At 56.3% G+C, this 20,917-nt stretch overlaps 1 protein-coding gene and 1 long non-coding RNA gene across 3 annotated transcripts; both read left to right on the forward strand.

The window, feature by feature from the left end:
• The first annotated feature begins 150 nt into the window (after nt 1–150).
• MX2 (MX dynamin like GTPase 2) lies at nt 151–20,750 on the forward strand. 2 transcript variants are annotated; one of them, XM_039857791.1, is made up of 11 exons: nt 151–299; nt 3,600–3,918; nt 4,467–4,659; nt 5,701–5,841; nt 6,794–6,948; nt 10,156–10,294; nt 14,696–14,894; nt 17,844–17,922; nt 19,866–19,988; nt 20,281–20,471; nt 20,504–20,750. In XM_039857791.1, exons 2-11 carry the CDS (start codon nt 3,670–3,672, stop codon nt 20,733–20,735), a joined length of 1,701 nt encoding a protein of 566 aa, XP_039713725.1. In that variant the 5' UTR covers nt 151–299; nt 3,600–3,669; the 3' UTR covers nt 20,736–20,750. The 2 variants fall into 2 exon arrangements, with proteins under 2 accessions (XP_039713725.1, XP_039713726.1); XM_039857792.1 differs by having other exon boundaries at nt 152–299; nt 20,281–20,538.
• LOC120598751 (uncharacterized) lies at nt 12,391–14,006 on the forward strand. The gene is made up of 2 exons (XR_005651739.1): nt 12,391–12,807; nt 13,299–14,006. It is a non-coding gene; the product is annotated as an uncharacterized LOC120598751 (long non-coding RNA).
• Nucleotides 20,751–20,917: the final 167 nt, after the last annotated feature.

Raw genomic sequence — 20,917 nt, forward strand, 5'->3', positions numbered from 1 at the left:
CTCCAGCCTCCCATGAGAACTTGTTAGCAGTGCGGATTAGGGACGCGCCCCGGAGCCCTGGCGTCCGGTCTGGGTCTGGGGTGGACCCAGCCCCTTCCCCGTTCACGAGCCCCCCAGGGTCCACTGTGTTGAGTCATCCACAAACATGTGAAACCTCCGGTTTCGTTTCTGTCCCCAGGACGGCTGGTTTCACTTCTCTGGCTGCTGGGGAGAGGGAGACAGTTGAGGGAGTGGTTTGCACGCCCTATATAAAGGGAGAGGTGACTGGCTGGGGGACCGGGCTCCGTGGAGGCACTCAGGTAAGAGCCGGGGCACGCTGGGAGGGTGGCTCGCGCAGGGCTGAGGCAACAGGTGTGACTTCTCCAAGCGTTTCCCGGTCCCCCTGGTGGGTCCAGGAGCCAGGGCCACAAAGATTAGTTTCTGAGGCTGCCCTGTGTGACACTCGGAAAAACCCCACCAAGGGCACATTCTACAAAGGACATGGTGCCCAGGGTGGCCCCCCTGCCAGAATCTGGCCAGAGGCTCCGTGGCCACAAAGGGGAGTTTCTTGGGACACCTGGGCTCAGCGTCCCCGGAGCACTGACATCCAGGCTTGGCGGGGACTTTGCGCTCTGGGACTCTGCGATTTACACTAAGAGGCTGACGGAGACTGGCTGTGGCCAGTAGGCCACGCACTGCATCCCCAGAGTCAGTGACACGCCGTTGCGTGTGTGACAGTCGCGAAGAAAATGGATCTGTACGGTCCTCATCACAAGGAAACAAACGTTGTGCATGGGGTTGGATGTTGACTAGATTTATGGTGCTGATCACACCGCAGAATGTACAAATATTGTTAAAAAAAAAAAAAAAAGGAACGGAGTGTATTAAGCGGACTCCGCCCCGTGCCTCCCACAGAGCCCGGAAACCTAGGAATTTCCAACTGACTGCCGACTGCTGGCTCTTGTTATGTTGATGAGGTGGGGCTGGCGCTGGACGGCCAGGGCATGGTTGCCAGGGGAACGAGTCAGGTGATTAGAAAGTCGATCTACTCCCAACCTGTGGGCGGGGGAGAGGGGGCTGGAGGTTGAACTGATCACTGATCACCGAAGGCCAACAATTTAATCAATCATGCCTGCGTATCGAAGCCCCCGTAAAACCCCAAAAGGAAGGGGTTTGGCTTGCTTCTGGGCTGGTGACCACGTGGAGACATGGAGAGGGTGGCCTGGACGCTCCTCGCTTCTGCTGGGAAATCATTCGAACTCAAGCAGGGGGCTCGTTAGAACCTCTGATCTATAGCCAAGTGGGTCAGGAACACAGGTGACAGGCTGGACTCGCCCTTGGCACCTGCGGTGGGCGGGGAGGGGCGGGGGGGGAGGGGCGGGGCAGGAGTGGCTGGGGAGGCCTGACCCCTTGACCTGTGGAATCTGTTGCTGTCTCCAGGTAGATGGTGTCAGAACTGAGTTGATTTCTTGAGGAGGGGAGCTCATGGGAAGTGGTGTCAGAATTGGAGCCCCAAAGCCTGGTGGCTTCGGGTGGCCCCTGCTGGAGCAGTCCATCTCCTGAGGGGACAGGGCACCTGACTGCAGCGCGTGCTGACATCTTGTAACACGGTGTTACATGATCACGCCTTCCGTTTTAATGAGAGGAAGACATCGATGCCGTGTCTTCCAGCCATAGTGGCATTCGGGGAACAGATCAGGGACAAACCATGCAGGATTAGTGTCCTTAGGCAGCGTAACCAAGTGCCACAAACTGGGTGGCTTACACAAGAGAAACGTATTCTCTCCCGGCTCTGGAGGCCGAAGTCGGAGGTCAGGGTCTGGGAGGGCGGGGTGCTTCTTTCCGAGCCCCGCGTAGAGCCGGCCTTGCCTTTCCAGCTCTGCTCGGTGCCGCCACCCTTGGCACTCCCTACTGGGGGAAGCATCTCTGGACGCTGTGGTGGCCTCTCTGGGTTGTACCACCAGCAGGAGGAAGAAATCCAGGCCACCCTGTCGCCCACGACATAGGATCACTTCGGGCAGATTTTCCAGGCACCCAGACAGTGAGCTCCTCCCCGCCCCCTCGCCGGCCCACGGGGCTCAGGAGAGGGGCCGCGGGGTCCAGGGGGATAGAGTCCGAGACCCAGGTGTCGGCAGGACTGGCTGCTCTGAGGCTCCTCCTCGCAGACGCTGTCTTCTCCCCGTGTGACCACATGGTTGTCCCTCGGTACGGTCTGTACCCTCATTTTCTCTTCTCAGAAGGACACCAGTCACAGGGGCTCAGGCCCCGCTAATGGCCTCGTTGTGCCTTATCACCACCTCAAAGGCTCTCTCTCCAATGTCACGCTCCGAGGTGCGGGGGTCGGGGACTCCGACATCCTGATCTGGGGGGGCGGGGGCACAATCCAGCCCACCACAGACCTCAATAAGTACTTCTCGATTGGCGGGTGAAGGGGCGGACGACACCTCAGTTTTCGAGCAGGCCAGGGCCCGCACAAAGTTGTGACCGTGCACATCCGTTTGGAGGAAAGGGGACATTTCACCTTTCCTGGCATTCGGCGAAGAGATGCTCTAAATACAGAAGACTAGGTGGCGGCCACACTGACTCTAGACTTCGTTCTGAAAAAGGCCGCTGAAATCTGTAGAAAGGGCAGTGACATGGTGACATCTGGCACCGACACGCACCGTGGTGAGGAAGGGAGGAAGGGGCTGGACCCAGGGCTGGAGCAGGACGAGGACAGCGTGGGCTTTGCTAAGTCTGGCTAACGGGGAGGCGTGGCCTGGAGCCTCCAGTCCCTCCTACGGAGCCAGGGCTGCCGCAGCCAAGTACCCAACCCAGCCGCCTAAAGCAGCAGCAACGGATCATCTCACGGTCTGGAGGCCGAAAGTTCCAGCTCCAGGCACCGGCAGGGTTAGCGCCCGCCGCGGGCTGTGAGCCGGACGCTGTCCCATGTCCCCCTCCTACCGTCCGGTGGCTCCTGGCCCTCCTTAGATTCCCGAGGCCCCGGGCCGTGTGGCTGGAGTCTCGGCCTCTGTCTCGAGTCCCCCTCTGCTCGTCTCTTACTGGATTTGGGGCTCACTCTCCTCTCCAAAGCCTCACCATATTCACAGCTACCAATGCCCTTTTTCCAAATACAGTCACATTCACAGTTTGAGGGGACATGAACTCGGTGGAGGGGAGCGTGGAGGAGACACCATTCAAGCCACTGCATCCGTCTGTTCCTAGGGTAGAGGCAGAGTCCAGAGTCGCAGGCTGGGGTTCGAGGCCTGACTCAGCCAAGCGACGGGACCTTCCCGTGTTGTCAAAACAAAACACGTGCCTTGGGGCAGGCCGAGCGAGGCCAGCACCCCGTACCCCGCTGTGTCTGACAGTGCTGCCTACTGGTCCCCTGTCACAGAGCCCAGCAGGAGTGACGGCGAGACATTCAAACTCTCTCGTGGAAACGTGGAGTCCGCTGCCCCTCGCTCCAAGTCCTGGGGCCCCTAGAGACCCTGCTTGTTCTCTGCGCCCATTTGCCGCCCACAGCTCCCCCGCGCTGGGCTCCGGGGCTCCCCTGTGTCTGTGTGCAGGGAGTGGGCTGTACTGGGGCTGGCAAGGTGGACCGCTTGGTGACCACTTGGTGACATCTTGTGTCTCTGCAGAACTTGTCGGGAAGACCGGAAGTGACGAGCAGCGGGAAAGGCGCCCCCCGCCCCAGCTGATTCCCGGCTAATGCCAAAGTCCCACAAGCTTTTGCTGCAACAGAGGCACAATCAGGCGCCCTCCCAACACTATCCGAAAAAGGAAATGAATCTCTTCCAGCAACACTCGCTGCTCTTCGCCTCAGCAAGAGGGCACGTGAAAATGGCCCCAAACTTGTCGGTGGGAGACAAGGACCCCGTCAACCTCTGCAAGAACATCAACTCGCTAACACTGAACCCTCCGCTGCCGGAAGAAAATGTGAGCCAAGAAAACATAAAGGTAAGCGGAAGCGGGGACCCCTGGGAAGGACGCGTTCCGGCCACCAGCCCGAGGAAAGGCGGCCCGTGGCTGTGGTGGGCCACCACCTTCAACAGCACTGCTAATGTCCCCCAGCTGTCCCCAACAGCAAGCACCAGAGACACCCGGCAATGGCCTCCCTCGACATGAGTCTGGGGGCTTCTCTTCCGTGCACTGGCGGCTCCTTCCAGGAGCTTTTCCTCCAGCGACTCCTGCTGCTGCCAGCACGGCCAGCCCCCTCCCTGTCCCCACCTTCTCCCAGTTTGGCAGCCCCAGGGTCCAGGTCCCCGGCTCCCTCGGGCTGGAAGCCCCCGCCTCTCGGTAACTCCTCCCTGCTCCATCCAGCCCCTCCACGCCAGCCCCACAGCCCTGCGTCGGCAGAGTGACCCTCGGCGGGAACAGCCGCCCCCGGCCCCCTCTGTCCTCCTGTCTGCACCTCAGCATGGGAGATGCCCAGATTCTGCAGGAAACTGCCCACGGCGGGGGCCCCTCAGAGGTTCAGGGTGCAAAGTCCGCTCTGCCTCCTCCAGGGCCCCGAGAGCAGCCTGTTCGCCCACTACGAGGATAAGGTCCGCCCCTGCATCGACCTCATCGACTCTCTGCGGGCCCTGGGCGTGGAGCAGGACCTGGCCCTGCCCGCCATCGCGGTCATCGGGGACCAGAGCTCGGGCAAGAGCTCCGTGCTGGAGGCCCTGTCGGGCGTCGCCCTCCCCAGAGGCAGCGGTAAGCATGGACAGACCGGCCAGCTTTGCCCGGTGGACAGCGGCCGGCCACCTGCAGGCCGCAGGCCCCAGACAGCATTGGTCCGGGCGCTCGGCCTGGGGGGTGGGGGGGGCAGGACGTCCCACGACACCTTTGTGTCCCGAGCTCACTTCCACGTGGCCACGGCCAGCGTCGGCCCTGAATCAGGTCACATTGAATCTGTGTCGGGGACGTGTTCTTCCTTCTGAAGAGCTTCTCAACGTTTCGAGAAGCTACTATAGCAGGATCGTGGTGTGATAGGACACGTCGTCCTCTAAAAAAGCATTGAAGTGTGTGTGTAAAGAAGCCGTTGTGCAATTTAGTAAAACGATTATAAAGGAAAAGAGAAGGAAAGAGGTCTGGCCTTGCGGGGGGCCCGTCCTGGCCCCTCGGGGGCTCCACCTCCTGCCAGCGCTGCCCGTGGCCACGCCCAGCCAGAACCCAGGGCCCAGCCAGAACCCTAGAACCGGGGCCGCCTCGCCAAGCCCACCTCCCGAGCACAGAGGAGGCTGTGTGGACGCCAAAGGCCTACACAGCCCCCCAACAAGAGCCCCATGCTCCTCACGGCCACCAGCGGCCGGTCCTGTGAGGTCCCCGGGGGTCCGGGCGCCTGACGCACAAGTGCCAGAGTCTGGGACAGGCACGCCGCTTCTCCACCCTGGGTTCGGCATTTCGGGGAGAGGCGTGACGGAGTGGGCAGTCCCGATGCCAGTGGCCAGCCTGTGACGCAGGGCGAGTACCCGGGCTGGAGGAGACAGTCCTGCCTTACAGGGCAGAGCCCAGCGCTTCACACTTCCATCTGTCCCTCTCCTGGGCTGTCACCCGGGCAGACGCAGGTCCCACCGCCAACACCCAAGGTGTTTCTAGGGCCTGGTCTTGAGCGACGGGGGTCTGTATCAGACAGAAATTCTAGACAAGGCTTCTGAAGACACTGGGGCAGCTCCGTGGGGGTCTAAGATCGAAGGGCACCTGCGACACTTCATTTTAAAGGAAACTTAGGGTGTTTGGGAAACTCCCTCTCAGGAATCACGACCAGGTGTCCGCTGGAGCTGAAGCTGAAGAAGCAGCTCTCGTGCGAGGCCCCGTGGAGCGGGAAGATCAGCTACCGGGACACGGAGCTCCAGATCCAGACCCCACTGCAGGTGGAGAAGGAGATACACAGAGGTGGGCATCTCTGCAGGCGGGGCTGGCACCTGCTCCGCCCCCTCGCCGGCTTCCTCGCCCACGTGCTGTGCCCTCGCCACCCCCCGGCCCCTCCCATCACCTAATTCCTAGTCTTTCTTCGGGTCTCGGTTTACCCACCCCTCCTCTGGGACGTGTCCCCCACAGGACCCCGCCCCACACCCCGGCTGTCCTGGTCACCGCTGTCCTGAGCCACTGCTGTTCTAACCTAACGTGGCCGGCCATCTTGTGGCCACGTCGCCATGCAGCATCCCCAGCACCCACCACACCCCCTGACCCCAGCCGTCCTTCCTGGAAGCACAGCCCACACTGGCCTGGGGGCGGGTTCACCAAAGCTTGAGGCTAGCGGTAGAGATGACAGATGATAACCAGGCTCCTGGAGTTCACTTCTGCACCCCGTCAGAGGGGCCTCTGGCCGGCACTGCCCCCCCACGTCACCGGTGCCTGCCTGTCCCCCTGAGCGGCCTCCCCCCTTTCCTGATTTCACACTGGTCTCAGCCAGACCAGCAAAAAATGACCCTGATCAGAATAAATCTCCGCGGGGCTTTTTCGCACCAGTAAACCTGCCCGGAGCACCTGAGGATGAGGCCTTTTGTGACTTGCTGGGCTCAGCTTCCTGAGAACCCCGTGGCCACAGGCTCAGCCGGGGGCTCCCTTCCAAAACAGAGGAGTCCTGCCCCCAATTCTAGTGTGCACCCCGAATACAGGAGCTGCTTGAGACCCTCGACCGGCGACTTTTCTAGCTTGAAATCACACAAGCCCTGCACCCGGCTGTGTCCGGGGCAGTTGTCCTGGGGTCCCCGCGTCCTGCCTCTCTGGCCCCGCGCGCTGTGGGAGGGACCAGGAGGACTGTGCATGTGTGGTAATGTTCTCCGTGCATGTTCGGATGGCCACTCATGAGGACTCTGGGTTTTTCCCCTCGCGGGCTCTGCAGCCCAGAACATCATAGCCGGGAACGGTGTTGGCATCAGCCACGAGCTCATCAGCCTGGAGATCACCTCACCCGAGGTCCCCGATCTGACCCTCATTGACCTCCCCGGCATCGCCAGGGTGGCCGTGGGCAATCAGCCCCAGGACATCGGGGCACAGGTAAGCCTCTCTGGAACTTGGGGGCAGGCCCCGCTGACGGGGGGGAGGCTCCCGTGGGCCCTCCGCCTGAGAGGCTGGGCCGCCCCTCGGGGTCCCAGCAGACCTGGCAGGTCATGCAGACAGGGGCGTTGACTCCGGGACTGGAGGCGCGTGGGCTGGCTCACGCCCCGGCTGACTGTCGTGTGGGGATGCGGGCCCGCTGCCACCAGCTGTTCTGATGCTCAAAGGAAGCCAGAAATGTGGATCTTTACATGAAATCTGCCAGTTTTAGCAATAACAACCATCTTTTAAAAATTAATGCTGCGTAAGGTGATTGGAATGCGGGCTGTGTGTGACCTTGGTGGGTTCCTCTTCTGTGCCAATGACCTCCCCACTGAAGGCCGCCTGAGAACCCCTCTCCCTGGGATGCTGAGTCTCACGTGGCTGTCCGGCAAGGCCTGTCCCCAGGCCAGCCGTGTCAAAGCTTTGCTAAGCCAGCTCACAGGGAAACCAAGGAGACCAGGGAGGTGCCTGGAGCAGGGGTGGGGTCCAGGGAGTGGAGGGATGGGGGTGGGTAGAGGATGAGACCATCTTGTCCTAGGACTGGGGTCACTTGCCTGCCCTCCTCCCTTTCATGGGGCACATTGGCAGTGCTGGGAACCTAACCATAGCCAAACCCCGGTGCGGCAGCCCCAGAAACCCCCTGGGCGGGGCCTCTGCTAGCTCTGCCGTCTGGGCAGAACCGAGGGCAGATAAGTGTCACTTTCTCTCATGGCACCCAGACCTCCATTCTCTGTCTCGGGGGGCGGTGTCGTTAGCTCGTTCCGGTTACCGAGTGAGGTGACTAATCCCATACGTAGTCTTACCCTCATCCGTCAAATTGGCAGAACTTCCTAGAGTTCAGGAAAGACGCTGGGGCGGACTCGGAGCGTGCGGCAGCTCCTGCCACTCCGGCGTCCTGTGATGCAGTCCAGAGGCCCCGACCGGGGACACTGTGATCGTAAACAGTTCCATCAGGAACAGATTGGCTGACTTGGCAAAACACCGCCGGTGCTCGGAGCGTCCGCGCTGGCCGCCGAGACGCTGGGCTTTCGCGCGCGTCGTGGAACCCGTCCGGGCTTTGTCCTCCTACGCGCTTTAACTTCTAGGTCATCGCCAGCTCCTTATCCCTGCCGCACACAGTCTGGGGTGGATTAAGAACTGACAGTGAGTTGTGACAGCGTGTACAGCAGGCGCGAGTTAGCGGCCCCGGCCTGCTCTGGGAAGGGACCCTAGCTGATGAAGTTGCCGTGTGTGACAACAGCAAAACTTGCTATTTAATTCACTGGGGAGGAAAAAACATCCTGCCCCAAGTTTCACATCCCTTTTCTTCTCTTCATGAAATTCCCGTGTGAATTGTTACAGCAAGAATGTGTTTTGTTGTTGAAGTCGGTGAGCTAGACCGGAAGGGCCTTGTTCTGTGTCTGACCCCTGTTACTTCCTGCGTGTTTGCACTGAGCCGACTGAATCGCCCCCGATCGTTCGGGGTTAGCCGGTTACTTCGCTTCTAATTTGATTCTGTGATAAACTACACTGCAAAAGGAATCAATCACCCATAAGAAAAGGGTAGGAAAGCCAAACCAGGACCTCGTGAAGAAATTAACTAAAAAAGACTTGGTAAAAATGCTAAAACTCCCTCGTTATTCACCAAAGGGAGAATTATCCTGAAAACAAACGCCCAGCGACTATTATTCACTTTCCTCCGAGCATTTCTCTCAAGTAACCGGCTCCTAGACCAGCTTCTTAACTCATTGACTTTCCTGGTTTTCACCAAATGACATGGGCTCCTCTCTCTCTGACAGTTTCTTAGTGTGAAAACAGCCTTCAAGGGGACGAGAGAAAGTATGTCCCCTTAGGGCAAACTGCTTGGGAGAACGGGGACACTTAGCACTTGAGGGGAAAACTGACAAAATGCCATTGTTCTCGGCTGCCGGAGGCTGGGGTGGAGAGAAGCAGGTGGGGACATTCGACCCAAACCCCTCCGTCCTCCGCCCCTCCCGTCTGTTCTCCTTCAGCGACTCTGTACCCGGCACCCAACAGCTCCCCAAACCCCCAAGCCCTGTCCGCCCCACACCCGGTGCCCACACCCAGCGGAGAGCCTCCAAGTCACCCCTCTAAGCCAAAAGGGGGTGATTCTAGCGTCCGGTGGGTAGAGACCGGAGATGCAGCTAAACATCCTACAGTGCACAGGACAGCCCCCACAGCAAAGAGTAACTCGCATTGTCACTAGTGCTGAGGTGGAGAATCGGGATCATATGATCTGTTCACTTGTAGATGTTGGCGGGACAGTCACCTGGGTGTAGCAGAGGGAATAAGCACCAGCAAGCAAATAGCGTTCCACTTAAGGACAATCAATGTTCAAGCTTTCTCATAAAGGTTGATTACAACTTCACTCGGATTTTTGCATGGCCGAGACCTAATCGGGCCTGTTTGTATTTGTCATTTTTAGTTGACTCTAAGGCTTAACTGTTCACTTGATACTAGTCGGTGCTTATGTGATGCGAATTTCCCATTCTGAGGCTCTGAGATCTTCTTGTGCAACTGAAAATAGTAAGACGAGACGTCATATGAACAAAATTGCGTAGGAATTGTACCTAAATATAAGACAATACGTGCCAGCCTTTTCCATGTTTGTTTGTATCGTCCGTGGAGGGATAATATTATTGAAATTTGGTATTTTAAGGCTTATGTTGCCCACATCTCTCTCCTGCTTACAAATTCTAAGATACTATTAATGCAGAAAGATCACTAACAGTAGGCATACTCGTGCGTAAAGATAGTTTTGATTCAGAGCCCACGGGCGGGCGGGCACTGGGCACTGCCACACAGGGTGCTGCGCTGGACCCGGCAGTAGACGCCATAGACGGCCACAGGGCACCGCTGGGCCTCTGCGGCTAATAGAAGGCGTAATCTCAAAAGCCACACCCAGGAGAGGCCTGGGGAGGAAGGCGTGGTCTCTTCTGGCCACAGGAATCACATCCTCCGGGAAAGGAGAGGGACCAGTGACGGGCCCTGAGGGATAAGTAGGACGTCGAGGGAGAGCTGACTCCCTAGGTCAGGTGGGGCGTGCGTTCCAGAGAAAGGGATCGGCAGAGTGCGAACGCCGTGTCCCGCTCTGGGCGACACCGGCTTTCACGGCGACACCCGCCGCACGGGTTGTCAGGTGACCAGACACATGCTCTTCCTCAGATCAAGGCGCTCATCAGGAAGTACATCCAGAGGCAGCAGACCATCAACCTGGTGGTGGTGCCCTGCAACGTGGACATCGCCACCACGGAGGCCCTGAGCATGGCTCAGGAGGTGGACCCCGACGGAGACAGGACCATAGGTGAGGAGGAACCGAGCTTCCGGAGGACCGGGAGGGAGCGGGGGTCCTCGCCTATGTGCGTTTCTGAAATTGGGTCCGCTGCTGGGAGCGCCCACACCCCGCATGAGATCTGAGCGCGGTGCCAGCAGAAGCCCCGTGGGCTCGGGCACATCCATGCACTGCGGACGGTCGGTCCCTGTCACCATCATCGCTCACGGTCAGGGTCTGGCACGCTCCACCACCTTCCTCTCTTCCCTCATTCGCATTCGTGAATCATTCCGGATGGGGGACGGGACCTGCCTCCTTGGCTCCTCACAGTGGCCCAGACAGGAGAAGGTGGCCCATCTGCCCTGCCGTTCCCCGGGGAACGCTCCTAGGACCCGGGGTGCGTGGGAAAGACCCTCCCGAGGCCTCGGCGGACACGCTGCCAGGCTCGCGGTGCGGCGTGTGTGTCCACAGTGCCGCATGCAGCCAGCGGTAGATCCCGCCACGTCCAGCGCGGCCCTGGAAAATAATCCTGAGTGGGAACGGGGGCAGTTTGAGAAAGAAAGAAGACAGAAAGCTGGGATCGGGAGGCTCAGTATCTCCTCAGGATGGAGTAGAGAGTGATTTTATTTGGGCAAGTTGCTTTTACACATTCGCTGGCTGAAATAAGATTATCCCCACTCAACCTCCACATCCTACCATAATCATTTGCATTTCCATAGGGTAACCCCCACCCCGCACACCCTGCTATAATCATTTGCATTTCATCACCGCACGGTTCTCCATCAGCTCCTGAGTCCCCATTCTCAGGAGGACATGTGGAGGCCAGGCAACCCTTGGTTGACCTCACAGATTGCAAGGACCTTGTCAGTTTGCACCCCGCTCTCCACACCGTAGGATTTAAATTCAAACAGAACTCTCTGTGGGGAACTGGGGTGTCTTTGATTTCTTTTTCAAAACATGTCACCCTAGAAGGCATTTACAGGGGACTTGGTTTAAGAACACAAACTGCCCGGGCACAGACGACCACCTCCTGGCTCTGCATCCTTGGGCGGCCTTGATTCCTTCATTCATAAAACGGTGCCGAAGGTAACACCCACCTGTGAGGCTGCTGGGGGGATGCTGTGAAGGAATACTGTGCACACACAGCTGCTCCTGTTTAAAACATTATTATCCATTGTCACTCCACCGGCCACCCCATTCCCCTGTAGAGGTCATTTCCCAAACAAAAACCCGTAAGGATAGAAATAAATATCGGCACTCCACTTCAAGTGCGGTGTCTTACTGTCTGCCAGTCGACGTGTGTGCCCGCCAAGGGTGACTCCTGCAGGCACCTCGACACATGGAACCCCGGGGAAAATTCAACTTTTGAATTACTAGTCACCGTAAGTCCAAATGCTTTCTCCTCGCAGTCACGAGCTTCTAGGGATGTCTTATTGATGACCAAAATAGGTAGCATCATCTGGATAGTAATATCTCTACGGAAATTTAATACTTCTTATTAATGTTCGTAGAACAGGGTAGTCACAGAGTATACACGATCAGACCTCAGTATAATCCAAAACAACTTTATGACATCGGTGCAGATTTTCTATTCTTGCTCAGTCAAGCACAGGAAAGGGAGAAAGGTGTGCTAGGTTGAACGAGGAAGCGAGATGTGTGCATAGCAGATTATTCACAAGAGCCGAGGTCAAAGCACACCAAATGTCTGTCGAGAGATGAATGCATGAGCCAAACGTGGCCTGTACCTACAGCGGAGTAGTATTCAGCCTTAGAAAGAAGGGACATTCGGACACGTGCCACCCCCTTAAAGGCACGATGCTAAGTGAAATAAGCTGGTCACGAAAGGACAGTACCGTGTGATTCCAGTTACGGGAGATGCCTGCAGTAATCAGATTCACAGAGACGGACAGCAGAGGGCTGGTCGCCGGGGGCTGGAGAGGGAGGCGACGGAGTTGCTGAGTGGGCGTAGAGTTTCAGTTTCCCGTGATGGAAGAGGTGGTGGACGCACGGTGGGGATGGCTGCCCAGCCCTGAGCGGGCACTTAATGCCACTGAACCGTACACGGGAACATGGCCGAATGGTAAATTTTATATTAAAGTATACTACATGATTTGAAAAAAAAAAAAAACGAATAATTTTTAAAAACGAGAGAGTCGAGTGGAGGGAGAAGCCTCCACTATTTTCATGAATTGAGTTATTCTCTTGTGCATATGAGTTAACGTGCCTATTACCACAATTTTTAAAAAAGGAAACTGAATGAATTATCTCTATGGTAGAAAATAGAAAAAAAATCATGAATAATATAGTAGCGTTTATCTAATACCAAGTTTCACAAAGAACAGTGAGTCAAAATATTTGCAGGCACTCTGCTAACTGGTTCCCTGTCTCTCTACGGCGGAACGTGTACTGTCTATCAATCAGCTACACCTGGACTGCTGTCCCCACCATGTGACAGAGAGGGCTCTTATCGAGGTCGCCAATGCCCTCCAGGCCGACGAACATCCAGTCACATCTCTGTCCTCATGTTTCTCAACCTCTCAGTCAAGGTCAGCCTGGCCGACCACTTCCTCTGTCCTGCAGCATCACGGTCTGCTGGCTTCTGGGTCACCACTCTCTCCCTGGGGGCTCCTCCTTCACTGGCCAGCTGGAAGTCGCGTTCCTAGTCCCTTTGTCTGCTCGCTTCTTCAATTCTCTGGCCTCTGAATATCGAAAATGCAAACTCGGCTGTGAGCTCTCCCCTCCCTCGACACATTCTCCTCAGGGGGTCTTCCCCGTCCCAGGTTTGCAATCCCACGTGTACGCCAGTGACTCCCAAAGCTACGTCTGCAGCCCGTACCTTGCCCCCACCCCAATTCTCCTCCTCCCCAAGGCGCCCCCACCTCGTCTTAGCACGTGGCCACCTGCCTGGTTTTAAAGGCAAACCTGAGAGTCGCACTTGACCCCTCCTTCTTTTTGCCTCCACGTCTAATTCACCTGAAGTCCTGGGGACGCTGCTCCGAAACGGATACCGAGTCTGCCCACTCCTCTGCGTCTCCAGGGTCCAAGCCTGCACTGCCCCCTGCGCGGACCGCCTGCTGCTCCTGGTCTCCTGGCCTTTGAGCCTGCACACCGGGCCCCGCCCCCGCCCTCTGCTCTGACGCTCTAAGGCTCGCATCTCGCATCTCGCACGCAGAAACTCCAGACTCACTCCTTTTCCCGGGCAGCAAAGCCGTATGCGACGTGGCTTCTGCACAGGTCCTGGACCACGACTCCCATTGCTTTCTGCTTCCCACCCTGCCCACCGACTCTCCAGCGCAGCTCAGCCCTCCCTCCCAGCTCCCTCCCACCCGAGGGCCTGGACCGCTCCTTCTCCACGCTCCCGGGGGGCTGGCTCCTTCTTCATTCGGATCGCGGCCCAGAGGTCGCCTTCCCCAAGGGCCCCTCTGTCCACCCAGCCTGACTCTGCGGTCATCTGCCCGCACCACACGAATTCTCTGCGTGGCACTGATCAGTATCGGATATTTTTGTTGGTTTCTTGTATGTGACTAGATTATCTGGCCTTTCCCACTAGAAGGTGGGGGGGATATTTATGAAATCGGGGACTTTGCAGTCTCATTCACTGCCACCTCCTCACCACCCCCAGTGGTCTGCTTAATCCAGTAGGCATGAGTAATGTATTCAGGAATGAGTTAGAAAGAGAAAAAGGTCAAAGCACCTAAAAATTGCCAGCAGTGCCCGTCTCTGTGGCCCAATAGGGACATGAAAAGATGCGTAGAGTGGATTCTGTCAACGGGGCGTGTGAGGAGGGCCCTCTGCCCAGCCGGGGGACGGGGATTCCGATCGCGAGCCTCCGTTTTGATCTGACTGCTTTTTCTCGACATAAAGCACGACGATCCAGGCTTTCATAAATAATCGCTGGTTCCACGGGAGGGCCTTCTGGGCTGCCCTTTCTCCCTGCCCAGGGGACGGGCCTCTCCTGTGCCAACCCAGGGTGCAGGATCAGCAGCAGCAGCAGAGGCCTCTGCCTCCGTCGGGAAGGTGAGGAAGGCCAGTGTCGCACAGCGCGTTTAGCGAGTGTAAAGACACGCTCTGAAATGACCGCGTCCGGTAACAGAGGCTCAAGGGCTTCTGCGCCAGGAAAGAGTCTTAGAAACGCAGGGCGAGACGGAGCTGGTCAGCTGTGACGACACGTGCCGCCCTGGTGTCCGGCACACAGCAGGCACCCAGAAACCGTCCGCTGGGGAACCACGCCGGGCAGTGGATGAACTGAGTGAGCGGGTGGGCAGATAGGAAGGGTCCCTGTGAGGCGAAAGGTTGACTGTTCACTCAGGCGCTGAGCAAGCCAGGTGACAGGAGACAGGATCCCAGGGCGGGGTTCAAGTACGTCTGGGGAGGACGCTGACCTTCCCCTTGGACGCTGACCTTCCCTTTGCCCCTCCTTTAACCTTCTCACAGGGATCCTGACCAAGCCGGACCTGGTGGACAAGGGCACCGAAAAAATGGTCGTGAACGTGGTGCAGAACCTCACGTACCGCCTCAAGAAGGGCTACATGATCGTGAGGTGCCGGGGCCAGCAGGAGGTCGCAGACAGGCTGAGCTTGGCGGAGGCCACCAGGAAAGAAACGATGTTCTTCCAGGCACACCCCTATTTCAGGTGGGACTCCCCAAGACAACCCTAGAACTGGGCTCCGCGGCGGCCAGCGCCATCTGCTGGCTCCGTGCGGGACGGCAACCACCCTGCCCGGGGTGGGGGTGATTCTAGGACGCAGAGCAACCAGCCGCTGTCTATTTTGGTGTTAAATTCATTGGCTTGTTTAAGCGAGTCGTTTTTGTCCTGGATGCTAATGGCGATGCTGATTACAAATTGTCATATGGCATTTTATAGAGCATAGGGCACTTTGGTTTCCCAAAGTGTTTTCACTTGCTTTCTCATCGGACGCCCACAAAATCTCGAGACGTATATCTGGCAGGTGAGGTTCTTCCCACCTTCATAGACAAGGATAATGAGGTCACACCAATAGCGAGTGGAGATGAGACCAGACACAGACCTGGGGTTGACTGTCATAAACGGGAACTGTGTTAGGGTGCTCTCCAGCCCGTGAGAGCTGCAAACCAGCCGGTTTTATTACAGATGAATTATCCTGCGGAGACTGCAGTGTGCAAGGCATTGGGATTTTCCCCCATGGAATTGGCGCTCTGCCTTTCCATCTTACTCTGGAGCTCGCTGGCCCCAAACGATGGGGGAGGTCACTCCTGCTGTGAAGAGAGGCACGGTGGGGACCCAGAATTTGGGCCGAGCGGGTTTGCTGTGCACCCTTGGGAGGCGGCTCAGCCTCTCTGAGCTTCTGCTTTCTCGTCTGCCCAGGGCGCTGCTCCCGCGTCTGGGGGTGTGTGTGTCTGGATGAAGGAAGATGACACATGCAGAGTTCCTGGCACGCCGACCGCCAGTACTCCTGCCCTGAGTGGCGTTGAGGGTCACAAGGAGGCAGACCCTCTCTCTGCTCGCTGAGCAGAGAGATTTTGTAATGACCACACCCGTGTTCTTGGCTGTGAGCAGCCAGCAGGACCGCCTGAAGGAACTGTGTGTTAAAATCCGGCTGGCAGCGTGTCCCAGGTCCCGAGGTCCGTCCAGGGTGAGGCCCAGACATTTGTGTTTTTATCACGTTCGGTTCGGGATGCTGTTCCCGGTTCGGGAACGCAGTCTGAAAACCGCTGCTCGAGAGTTTGGGGGAGAGTCAGGTCTTGATGGAGCGAGTTGTAGTGCTTTGTCGCTGGACGTCCAAGGTCAAGTCCTCGAGCTCCTGCGTACTGGGACTCAGCCCCTGCACGAGAGGCGCTCAGAGCAGCGTGACAAAACGGTCTTCTGGGGCCCTTCCAAAATTCGCATTTGGACGCCTGCGTCTGCAGCCAGGCTGCCTGGCCCGGCCCTGGAGGCGGGGAGGGACCAGTTAACCTCCCCGTGCCTGTGCCTTTCTCTCTCTGTAACTGGTTGTTCGACGATTAAATACATTAACATTTTTGGGTCCTGAGAAGGGTGCCTGACATGCAGTAAGCATTGTGCAAATGTTTTTCAAATTCACTTTTATTGTGCAAAGAACACTCAACATGAGGCCTACCCTCCTTACGACCTTTTAAGTGACAACAAAGGACCGTGAGCTACAGACTCAGTGTTGTTCGGCAGATGTTTAGAATTTACTCATCTGGTGCTGCTGAAACCCTGTGTCCACTGACTGGCGCCTCCCGGTTGCCCCTCCCCCAACCCTGGCGGCCACCATCCGGCTCTGGGATGAATAGACACCCAGAAGTGGGATCGCTGGATCACACGGTAGTTCTGTTTTTAATTTGTTTTGAGGGGGTGGAGGAGGGCGCTACACCCTTTCCCACTCCCGCCAACCGTGCGCGAGGGTTCCAACTTCTCAGCATCTTCCACGGCCAACACCTCTGTCTCTCGCTCCTTTTTTAAATAATATTCATCCTAGCAGATGTGAAGCGCTATCGCATTGTGGTCTGGATTCGCATTTCCCTGATGATTAGAGGCACTGAGCATCTTTCTCTATACTTACTGGCCATTTGTATGTCTTCTTTGAAGAAATCTCTACCCAAGTCTTAGCCCTTTTTTTCATTATGTTATTAGTTTTGGGTTTTGTGGTTTTTTGTTGTTGTTGTTGCTGTTGTTTTTTGCTATTGAATGGTAGGCGTTTCTTACATTTTTTGAAAATTAAACCCTCATTAGATATATTGCTCGTAAACAATTGTTTTCATTCTGTAGTTTGCTTTTTCCTCTGTTCATCATTTCTTTGCCGTGCAGAAGCTTTTTGTCGAGTCCCACTTGAGTCTATTTTTGAGTCTATTTTTCTTTTGGTCTGTGTCCTTGGTGTCACATCCATGAAATCATTTCCGGGACCAATATCATTAAGATTTTTCCCCTGTGGTTTTTTTTTCTAGGAGTTTCACAGTTGCAGGGTTTACGTTTAAGCCACAATGGATTTTAAGTTGACTTTTGCGTACGGTATGAGATAAGGACCCGATTCCATTCTTTCGCATGCAGATGTACAGTTTCCCCAACATTGTTTGTTGAAGAGACTTTCCCTTCCCCACCGCGTGTTCCTGGAACCGTTATTGAAGATCAGCATGGATTTATTTCTGGGCACTCTGTTCTGCACATGTCTGTCTTTATACGGGCACCATCGTGTTTTATGATAGTAAACGGTAGCTTCGTAATATATTTTGAAATCAAGAATGTGATTCTCCTTTCTCAAGGCCCATTTGGCTCTTCTGGAATAAAAATTTATTACAAGAAATAAAATCCTAGTTGGGACGTGTCGCCAAACTTCCGAGGCAGGTTCGTTTTTGTTTTCCTGTAGATACAGATGACTCGCTGGGATGATAAAGAGAGAAAATGAATGTGACTTTCCTAGCATCATGCCTGCCTCGGGCTAAGCTCATCCCATAATTTGCAACTGTCTTTCTCAGGCACTGCCAGGATTTTCTGATGGCACGTGTGGCCCCAGGGAGCTAAGCTCACCTGCCCACTCACCAAGCCCAGTGCAGGGAAGACGACCCCGTGGGCCTTCTGGAACTCATGTGTGTCATCTCGTTGCAGAGCCCTCCTGGAGGAAGGAAAGGCCACAGTGCCCCGTCTGGCGGAAAGACTTACCATCGAGCTCATCACGCACATCACTGTGAGTCAAGGCGTGGGCTGCAAGCTGTGAAAATCGCAACCTGTCCTGGTCACTCCCTGGTCGCGAGTTGGTTTAGGATGCCCCACTGAAATGCCCAAACAAGCAAACAAATGAGCCCGTCCGGGATGTCCCTGATCAGAGGCGCAGGGGAGAGCTGCTAAAGGGGGAGAGACAGCTGCGGCTGCGCAATGCCGAAACGGAAAGGCGGATCAGTCGATCTGGGGGAAGAAGAAGGGAGGAAACACGAACAGCACGAACAGGAGCGAGGACCAGGGCGGCAGAGCTCTCTGCTGTCGGCGGGTCGCCAGCACGTCATGGTAGAAGAGACCTTTTCCCAGCCTCCAACGTGTAAGAAATACGGGATCGGTGTTCAGTGCTTCTCAACAATGGGCGCCTCTGCAGAGGCACTTCTCGTGGTGCCCTCAAAGACGGCAGAAGTGCGGGTTCGCGCTCACGGGGAAGCAGGGCGTCTGTAGGCCTCCCCTGGACCTCGCGCACGAGGCCGGACAGCGTGACGAGGTGGGAGGTGAACCCTCGGAGCAGAGACGGTCCCAGGGCCTGGGCGCCACACCCGAGCGATGGATTCTTCTGAGCTGGGAAACACGCACCCCGACAATATTCGGCTGAAGGAGGCGGTGCTTCTGAAATGGCAGTGCACACAGGAATCGCCTGGGAATTTAATTAAATCTCACGCTCCTGGACCCCAGACCCAGAGTCTCCGAGTCAGTAGGTCTAGGGTGGGGCCCACAAATTCGCACTTGTACGTTCCCAGGTGACCCCGGGAACACACTTCGAGAAGCACCGATTCTAGTGAAATCCCCTCATTTCTTAGAAGAGGGCTCCAAAAGAGATAGCCTAGTCTAATTGAGAAAAACGTCTTTTTTTTTTTTTTGCAAAAAGATGTTGCATTTTGATAACTTTTTTGATAACGTATTTCTCAACATTTAACTACTTTACATTAAATTTTAAATTAAAATTTTGTGAAACCTTAATTTTTAAAATTTTTATCAAGACTCAGTTATGATAATTATAATTTGAAATAGCAAAAATTATTTAAATATATTTCTACCTGTGGCTACAAACCGTCCAAAAAGAAAAAAAAAAGGCGGCGAGACCTGATTAACGTCTCGGGCCACGTTTATCGTCATTTAGAGTCGCCTTGGCGAGCTGCTTCTCAATCCCGGCGAGCTCATCCTGGCCCACTGGCTGCAGCGACCTCTTGCGGTGAATTAGAAATCAAGGTCGCTGCTCACTCGGGTGTATTTACCTGCCGTGCTCACCTGCACGGGCTTTGGAGGCGGTGAGCGGGGTGCAAATCGAAACTCTGACGTTGACCGGCTCGGCGATGACATGAGTTTGCTTCTCCGAGCCTCAGTTTCTCTCTTGTGAAAAGGAGGCATACTGCAGCGGGGGCTTAACCGCGAGGCGGGAGGGTTGGAACGACACTCGGCCAAAGTCTACCGTCCACGGGGCCGTTCCCCGTCCTTCCTCCTCCTCGTCCTTCCTCGATCGGTTATGCCCGCACCCCGCCTGTACCCCGCCTGACGCCGACAGCCAAGACACGTGCTCCACCAGAGCATCATTGATCAGCTTGTAACCCTCAAATTATCACCGTCGGAAAATGTTGCTGAAGAAAGTTTACATTGTGGTCGCATGTACTTGTTCTCAAAATACAAAGCACCGAGCCAAACCAACGAAAAGCAAAAGCACGGTGTGAGCCCAGACCCCTGCAGCAGCCGGCCGTGCTGTCGCGTACCCCCAGGGCGTGCGAGGCCCTGCCCCCGGCCGCTCGCCAGGCCTTCGAAGCCACCAGCTTCACACGACAGGAAGAATTCTGCATCCCCTCGGACGCCTTCCCATGGGCCCTGTCCCTACCCCCAACCCTCTGTCTGGCTGCTAATTTCAAACTGTAGAGTTTCATCATTTGCCATCATTATTTTCAGAAATCGCTCCCGTTATTGGAAAGTCAAATAAGGGAATGCCACCAGAGTGCGACAGACGAGCTGCGCCAGTGTGGGGAGCACATCCCCAGCAGTGACAGCGACAAAATGTTCTTTCTGATTGAGGTGAGGACTGGGGACTGACGCCCCGTGACACTCAGGCGCGGGAACTGGCCTCTGCAGCACCGGGTCCCTGCAGATGGCCGCAGCCTTCCTGGTGACCCTCTGCTACGGGAGGTGGCCTGCGCTTCGCCGCCTGGGTCCCGCCGGGACCTCTGCTCTGTCTCCCTCCGTCTCACCTGGGAGATGAGGTGGTGGGGAGGGGGGCGCCTCCAAACCCCAACGCCACACGCCACTGCCCCGGGCCCCCGCTCCTCTGTGGCTGCGGCACAGATTGAAGACTTAATCTCGTTTTCAGAAAATTAAAATGTTTAATCGGGACATTGAGAAGCTAGTAGAAGGAGAGGAAGTCGTAAAGGAGAAAGAGACTCGCTTATACAACAAACTCAGAGAGGAGTTTAAAGCCTGGGTCCTGGTCCTCGCAGCCAACACCCAAAAAGGTAAGTCCCGAGACAGCGCCCGAAAGCAGAGTCCTGTACACCAAGATCGAGAGCTACTTCCCGCTCACGGAAAGCGAGCAAAGAGCCGGGCCCCTCGGTGATCCACACCCGCCCCCCACCACCGGCACAGAGCGCCCCCACCTCTCCGGCTTCCTCCTCACCCCGTTTCCCCTTCTCTTCACCCCTCATCCAAGACCGAATGAGAACGTGCTTGCCCCGCCTGGCAGAGTTCCACCTGCCGTTCTGCCCCTGCCCAGATGCAGTGGGGCACATGCGTGTGTGTGTGCACGTGCGCATGCACGTGCGTGTGTGAGATGCCTCTGCTCTCTTTGGTACTCGATAAAAACAGCACTGGTCACTAGGTTGTCTCCCCTGCGTTCTGGCTGTACCCTTGAGCAACCTGTAAATCGACAAGAATGTGCAGCTCTCTATTTTCATTGAGCTGATCACATTCTTCTCTACCAACTAGAAACACTACACTTCTCTCTCGGGGTA

Source organism: Pteropus medius, unplaced genomic scaffold (assembly GCF_902729225.1).
Source record: "Pteropus medius unplaced genomic scaffold, Ma_sr-lr_union100, whole genome shotgun sequence".
Taxonomy (NCBI): domain Eukaryota; kingdom Metazoa; phylum Chordata; class Mammalia; order Chiroptera; family Pteropodidae; genus Pteropus; species Pteropus medius.